The following is a 7,921-nucleotide window of genomic DNA, read 5'->3' on the forward strand; positions in this document are numbered from 1 at the left end:
TTTTTACAGGAATCGAGGAAGAGAGAGAAGGAAGATCGAAGGTTGAAGAATCTAGAAGCGAATATTCTCCCGTGAGATTATTTGCACAAACATTTGGTGCTTTCATTGAGAGCGCGAGTTATACTCAACGCGTGCTCAAGGAATCCGTTCCTCCTATTTTCCAATCCACCGAAGCCTTCCAAACAACCATGGTTGGAAGCAAGCGCACGAGGAGCAAAACCGCGCACGAGGAGCAAAACCGCCGCTATGGCTCAATCCGTGACGGCCCAAAGCTACTCCTCCCACGATCCCGCGATCGACATGGCGGCCCCACCACCTCTCGCCGCCATGAACCCTCAACAGCCACCCCGTGTGACTGGAACCACCGTACCGGCCTCCGCCGCCATCGTACCATCTCAAGGCCCCATGGCCGAACCTAGCCACCTTCATAGCACCACCGTTGAGCATGGTGGAACCTCACATCTAGTTGGGCTCACTACCACCACCGACTTTGGCCCAATCTTGGAGCAACTTCAACCATTCCCTCCATTGCCTCCACGCTCGACGCATGCTCCCACGCACACATCCAACGAAAACCTAGCCCGTGTGCAATTGGGCTCTACACATTTCTCTCCTCCCGATCCACGAAGTCAAGTAGACCTTAATCTGAGAGTTGACCAGCTAACTCAGAGAATGGACGACCAAAACAATTTGATGAGGCAATTCTTCAATCAAATAAACTTGGCTCAAAACCTTGGCCTTGGACAACAGGGCGAAGAGAGAAGGATAAACGAACGCGCCGATAGGCAGTTCGGCGGGAACCAAGCAGGTCGAGCAGAAGTAAGCAAACAAGAAAATGCGCAACAACGAGATCAGCTCGCGGACATGTCGCAAGCATCCGCAAGTCACACTCAGAGCAGACGAAGTTTCCCATCCAGATTGAATTTAAGGACCAACGTGCGCGATAGGCTGGGCCCAAGACCTGACATCCACGCTCGCCTGGGCCAGCATGAAGACGTTCATGAAAGGCTAGGCTCCTAGGGAGGTCAACTTGACGGCCATCGAGACGAGGATCGAGAAGAAAGGCGCTCTGCTGCTCACTCACAGAGAAATATTCACGAAAGGATAGGCCCCCAGGGAGGTCAACACAATGAGGACCGTGAAGAAAGGCGCTCCGCTACTCGCTCTCGAAGAACCAACTCTCGTCGCCAAGCTATTGGAAATCCTTCGCAAGCGCAGTCCACCAACACGCCGCCTAGACAGCGCAACCGAGAAGGTCGACCCTCACAAGCCAATGACGAAGTCAATCAGCATCGTCTAAATTGCGAAGGTCATCAACGTGACCGACTAGCCATGCGTGCAGAAGACGTTGAGAAGCTTGTGAATAACCGACTTCGAGACTTAAAAATTGGCGGAAATTTTGAAGATGCACTACGCATTGAGGTAGACCAAGCAAACTCCTCACCTTTCACCGCCAAAATCGAGCAGGCTGCTCCCCCAAAAAGATTCTCAACGCCCTCTTTCACATGCTTCAAAGGCGATTCCGACCCTGAAAGTCATCTGAAGCATTTCAAGAGCCTTATGATCCTTTACAAAGCCGAAGACGCGCTAATGTGTAAGGTGTTTGCAATGACTTTGCGAGGAGCAGCTCAAGATTGGTTCCATACCCTGCCATCCGGGTCGATCAACAGCTTCAAGGAGCTTACTTACGTCTTCACTAAAGAATACACTTCTTATCGGACGATCAAGAAGAACCCTGACCATCTGTTCAACCTGCGCAAGAAGCCTGAGGAATCCCTTCGAGATTACATCAAGAGGTTCAAAGCAGAAAAGGCCAACATCGTAGGGTGCGATGACCAAATCGCATCCTCTGCATTCAAGAAAGGTCTTCCAGCAGAACATGACTTATACCGCGAGCTGACTATCACTCCCAGCCAGACTCTAGCAGAGGTCTTTGCGACCGCAGAACGCTACGCACTCTGGGATGACGATCGAATCGCCGCGAAGAAGTCCACTGAGCATGAAGATCGACCGGCTAAACGGGCAGAACAAAGAGGCAACAGGCTTGGCAGCAGGGACAAAGACAAAGGCAGGTCATGCCCACAAAGAGAGGCCACGACGAAAGAGAACTACACCAAGTTCTCTATCCCCATACATCAAGTTCTAACCCAAGTGAAGAACAAACCTTGGGTAAAAAGACCGCCACGCTTGAAAGGAGATCCAGATAAGAGGGATACCAGAAAATATTGTGCCTTCCATGCGACACATGGGCACAATACGAATAATTGCTTTGCTTGGAAAGCGCATCTCGAAGAACTCGTAAGAGAAGGTCATTGCACGGAGTTCATCGCGAAACAAGCCATCCAGCAGATAGAAGACCGCGATACCGCCAAGGAGCCACCACAGAAGGTCATAAGGATTAACACAATCCTAGCCGACTCCGAGGAGTCCGGACTGACCAACAAAGAAAAGAAGAGGAAGATCAAACAGGCTACCATGATCTCCCAAGTCTCAACTAGTTTCTCACTGGCAGAAGATGACCCCGTGATCGGCTTTCAAAAGAAAGACTTAATCGGCCTGGATCTACCGCACAACGATGCCCTTGTCATCAGCATTCAAATCGCTCAGGCCATGGTCGACCGAGTCCATGCAGATGAGGGCAGTGTAGCCAACATCCTACAATTGGCAGTCGTCCAACAGATGGGCTTAGAGGCAAAGATCAATAAATCAGCCAAGTCCCTGACTGGTTTCAATGGCGCAACGACGGTTACCGTGGGCACGATAGATCTCGACGTCTACTCTCCACCTGTAATCATCTCGCAAACGTTCATGGTCATTGATGAGATCTCACCCTACAATGGCATTCTAGGCAGACCATGGATCGGCCAGATCAACGCCATCATCTCTGCCACACATCAGAAGATTCGCTACCCAATCCCTGGGGGCGGTATCGGCCAGATCAACAGCGATCAAGCAATGGCAAGAAAATGCTCAGCTCAAGGGCTGAAGAAAAGCAAGCAAACACAGTTCCTCCCTGTGAATCAGGCAGATCTAAAGGGAGTAGAACAAGCAGAGGAAAAAGCAGATCCCGTTCCTGACGGCCGAGCAGACCAGAAAGGAAAGGGAATAGCTACTCCCCAATAGCAATCAAAGAATCAGGACCAAGTCGAGGGAATCCGTCAGGAGGTCTCTCCTGAAGAAGGATGGAAGCCCGAAGAGGACGTTGAGCTAGTACCCCTTGATCCTGACAAGCCAGAGAGAAAAGCGCGGATCGGCTCGCGCCTAAGCCATGAGGAAAAGATAGAGCTTGCAGCCTTCCTCCGGAACAACAAAGACGTATTTGCATGGTCGCCATCCGACATGCCTGGCATCGATCCCCAGATCATCTGTCATCGCTTACACGTCAACCCAGCCATCAAACCTGTAGCGCAGAAGAGACGTAACTTCGCCCCCGAGCGGGTTGCCATCATTGAAACCGAGATCGATAAGCTTCTAGCTGCTGGTTTCATCTAAGAAGTCTCCTACGCAGAATGGCTGGCGAACATTGTTCTAGTGGCAAAAAAAAGATAAAGGTCTGTGGAGAGTGTGCGTCGACTACACCGACCTCAACAAGGCATGCCCTAAAGACAACTTTCCACTACCTAGAATTGATCAGCTCGTCGATTCAACTTCCGGCAACCAACTGCTAAGCTTCATGGACGCCTACTCCGGCTACAACCAAATCATGATGCATGAAGATGACAAGGCTAAAACCTCTTTCATCATCGAAAGAGGTACATACTGCTATAAAGTCATGCCCTTTGGGCTGAAGAACGCCGGAGCAACCTACCAAAGGCTGGTGAACAAAATTTTCAATGAGCAAATCGGCAAGACTATGGAGGTCTACGTAGACGACATGCTAGTCAAAGCTCCCGAGCGAGCAGACCACATCAAGAACCTTGCCGAGGCATTCAGCCTACTCCGAAAATACAACATGAAGTTGAACCCGAGCAAATGCACGTTTGGAGTCTCGTCCGGCCGATTCCTGGGATACTTAGTCACCCAAAGAGGAATTGAAGCACATCCAAATCAAATCAAGGCTATACTCAACATGAAGTCACCTGCCACAACAAAGGAGATACAAAGTCTAACGGGTAGGGCGGCAGCCCTCAACCGATTCCTCTCAAAATCTACCGACAAGTGCAGGCCATTTTTTAAAGCCTTAAAGAAAGGACATAGGGACAAGTGGGATGATCAGTGTGAAGTAGCTTTTCAGAACTTGAAATCCTACCTCACTTCACCTCCCTTACTCTCAAAACCGATACCAGGCGAAGACTTGTACATCTACCTGGCGGTGTCCGACTCAGCTGTCAGCTCAGCTCTCATCCGAGAAGAGCTGGGGGCACAACATCCGGTATTCTACACTTCAAAAGCTTTCCTTGATGCAGAGACTCGCTATCCGAAAATGGAGAAGCTCATTTTTTCGCTTGTAGTTTCCGCGAGAAAACTAAGACCCTACTACCAAGCACACCGGATAATTGTCATAACAGAATTTCCTTTGAGATCGATCCTCCACAGCCCCGACGCTTCTCAGCGACTCATGAAATGGGCTATCGAACTCAGTCAATACGACCTCCTCTACCGGCCGAAGACTGCTATAAAAGCCCAAGCTTTAGCAGATTTTGTTGTAGAGTTTACTCCGACAGCCGAAGAAGAGAAGATGGCCACGAAAAGCAAGGAAAAAGCGGACGACACCTCCCCTGCCGATTCAAACCTACCTAACGACATGTGGCAATTGCATGTAGACGGAGCATCAAATCATAAAGGATCAGGGGCAGGCGTCGTCATAATCACCCCAGACGGAACCTTGTTGGAACAAGCCATCACACTAGGCTTTTCTGCTTCAAACAACGAGGCAGAATATGAGGCATTGCTCGCAAGACTGCGTCTAGCAAAAGAACTGACGATCAAAAGATTAGCCATCTACTCAGACTCCCAGCTGATCACAAATCAAGCCTCAGGCGAGTATATGGCAAAGCATCCAAGAATGATCCAGTACCTCGACAAAGTCCAAGGACTTCTGAAAGAATTTCCTACTTTCACCATCCAACAAGTTCCACGGACAGAGAACACTCATGCAGATGCGTTGGCAAGCCTAGGATCAGCACTAGACACCCAGTTCAGACGCTCCATCCCAGTTGAACACCTTGACCGACCAAGCATCGAAGAAATAGAGCCAATCGACTCAATGCAGATCGATGAAGACCCCAGCTGGCAAGACCCCATCATCGACTACCTAGTGAATGAAAATCTGCCAACGGATAAGTCCGAAGCTAGGAAGGTCCAACACAAAGCCGCGAGATATTACATGCAGGGCGACAAGCTCATTCGCAGATCATACTCCGGCCCTCATCTCACTTGCATAAAGTACCCTCAAACACTTGAGGTCCTTTGCAAAATTCATGACGGCGAGTGTGGCAACCACTCTGGGGGCAGGTCACTCGCCCAGAAGGCTCTAAACGTAGGCTATTTCTGGCCTACTATGCGCCATGACTCCACTGAATATGTCAAAAGATGTGATCGCTGCCAACGGTACAAACCAGTTCCTAATCTGCCTGCCGAAATCTACCATCCGCAGAACAGTCCATGGCCTTTCATGCAATGGGCCATCGACTTAGTAGGCCCCATGCCAACGGCACCTGCCAAGAAAGAAATGATGATCGTCGCCACCGATTACTTTACTAAATGGATCGAGGCCGAAGCTCTATCATCTACTAAAGAAGATGATGTGGAACGATTTATCTAGAGAAACATTATCTGTCGGTTTGGCTACCCACAATCACTAGTTACCGACAATGGCTCGCAATTCATCGGCAAGCAGATCACTGCCTTCTTTAAAAAGTACGGCATCAAGCAGCATCTATCTACCCCAAGATATCCTCAAGGCAACGGCCAGGCCGAGGCATCCAATAAAATAATATTGGACTGTCTAAAGAAAAGATTAGAAGGCGCCGAAGGAAAATGGGTAGATGAGCTCCCTGGCGTACTATGGGCTTATCGCACCACTAAGCGAAGATCAACTGGTGAAACCCCGTTTTCCCTTGCCTATGGAACATAAGCGATCATTCCTCCTCACATCACTGTCCCCTCAATAGGCATCGAAGTGGGCAGTATTGAGCAAAACTCCGAGCAGATGAGACTCAACCTTGACTTACTTGAAGGCGAGCGCGAGAAGGCCATTGTCCGAGTCGCCTCCTATCAACAGCGGTTGAAGTCTTACTACGACAAAAGAGCCAAGATCAGACAATTTCAACCAGGCGACCTAGTCCTAAGAAAGGCCTTCATCACTGCACAAAGACAAGGATCTAAAAAGATGAAACCCAATTGGGAAGGCCCTTACATAATCAGCCGGTCCGGGGGCAGAGGAAGCTATACGCTTGACACCATGGAAGGGAAGGAGATTCCGCGACAATGGAACGCTTACCATCTCCAAAGATACTATCCATGACGCTTCCTCCTACCTGCTCAGTCCCCAGCAGACGACTGAGTACTGCACATTTATGAAGAAGAGAAGCAACTACTGCAAATTCCAGAATGTGCCACAACAAAAGACAGTTGCCCATAAGTAGCGTCCTTTGGGAGACGCAGGGCAACAACTAGAAGCGTCCTTCGGGAGACGCAGCCCGCAAAGAAGCGTCCTAAGGGAGACGCAGGGTGCGCCAGGAATTTCCTAAGGGAGGTATCCAGGTTCCTATCCGTTTCCTAAGGGAGGCAGGATAGCCAAACAGTTGCCCATAAAAAGCGTCCTAAGGGAGACGCAGGGCAACGACCAAAAGCGTCCTTCGGGAGACGCAGCCCGCAAAGAAGCGTCCTAAGGGAGACGCAGGGTGCGCCAGGAATTTCCTAAGGGAGGTATCCAGGTTCTTATCCGTTCCCTAAGGGGGGCAGGATAGCCAAACAGTTGCCCATAAAAAGCGTCCTAAGGGAGACGCAGGGCAACGACCAAAAGCGTCATTCGGGAGACGTAGCCTGCAAAACAGAGTCCTAAGGGAGACGCAGGGTGCGCCAGGAGTTTCTTAAAAGGGGGTCACCATGCTCTCTGCGGGAAATATCCAGGTTCCTATCCGTTTCCTAAGGGAGGCAGGATAGTCAAAAAGTTGTCCATAAAAAGCGTCCTTCGGGAGACGCAGGGCGACGACCAAAAGCGTCCTTCGGGAGACGCAGCCCACAAAGCAGCATCCTAAGGGGGTTGCAGGGTGCGCCAGGAATTTCCTAAGGGAGGTATCCAGGTTCCAATCCGTTTCCTAAGGGGGGCAGGATAGTCAGACAGTTGTCCATAAGCAGCGTCCTAAGGGAGACGCAGGGCAACGACCAGAAGCATCTTAAAGCGTTTTCTGGAAAAATGCAGAATACGCCCGGAGTCCCTCAAGGGGGACCCTGGCTTTTGCCGAAATCCCAAGGGAAATACACAGCAGGACACTAACCGGTTACTCAAGCAGTTCACAAGACAATGTGCAAATTGAAGTTGAAAAAATAAAGACTGAAATTTCCATAGTAAAGCGACCAACCGGCCAAGTTCAAACAAAAAGAAGATGGTCAAAACAAGACCAATTATTCTAAACAAAAAGCAGACTACAAAAGCTGAAAAGAAATAAAGAAGTCTTCTTCTACTCAGAAGCGCCAGCAGGAGACCCCTGATCTGCAGCCTCTTCAGTGTCCACCTGATCAGCCACGCTCTCAGCAGCTCCACATGCATGATCCATGACGTCTGCCGCCGCCTCATCAGCTGCATCATCCTCTGCTCCATCTTCTTCAGCTACTGCCTTTTCAGCCACCTGCTCTTCAGCCCCTTCGGTGTTCGCAGCATTAGCCTCCTCACCTCGCACAGGGGACAAGTCAGGATAGAGCATCTCGATGTCTTCATCTCCAATGGCATAGAAGGGATCATATCCAATTGTGCAGT

The 7,921-nt window shown here is 50.0% G+C and overlaps 1 protein-coding gene across 1 annotated transcript; it reads left to right on the plus strand.

Moving 5' to 3' along the window:
* Nucleotides 247-3,123, plus strand: LOC109950852. The gene is made up of 2 exons (XM_020570995.1): nt 247-585; nt 1,021-3,123. Exons 1-2 carry the CDS (start codon nt 247-249, stop codon nt 3,121-3,123), a joined length of 2,442 nt encoding a protein of 813 aa, XP_020426584.1.

This window comes from Prunus persica, chromosome G8, assembly GCF_000346465.2.
Source record: "Prunus persica cultivar Lovell chromosome G8, Prunus_persica_NCBIv2, whole genome shotgun sequence".
Classification (NCBI taxonomy): domain Eukaryota; kingdom Viridiplantae; phylum Streptophyta; class Magnoliopsida; order Rosales; family Rosaceae; genus Prunus; species Prunus persica.

What these genes read in the sequence shown, in the direction of transcription:
- LOC109950852 (XM_020570995.1), top strand. Translation starts at nt 247, where the DNA reads ATGGCTCAATCCGTGACGGCCCAAAGCTACTCCTCCCACGATCCCGCG. An exon ending in CCAACGAAAACCTAGCCCGT is followed by an intron (nt 586 to 1,020) that starts GTGCAATTGGGC and finishes CTAGGCTCCTAG; the next exon opens with GGAGGTCAACTTGACGGCCA.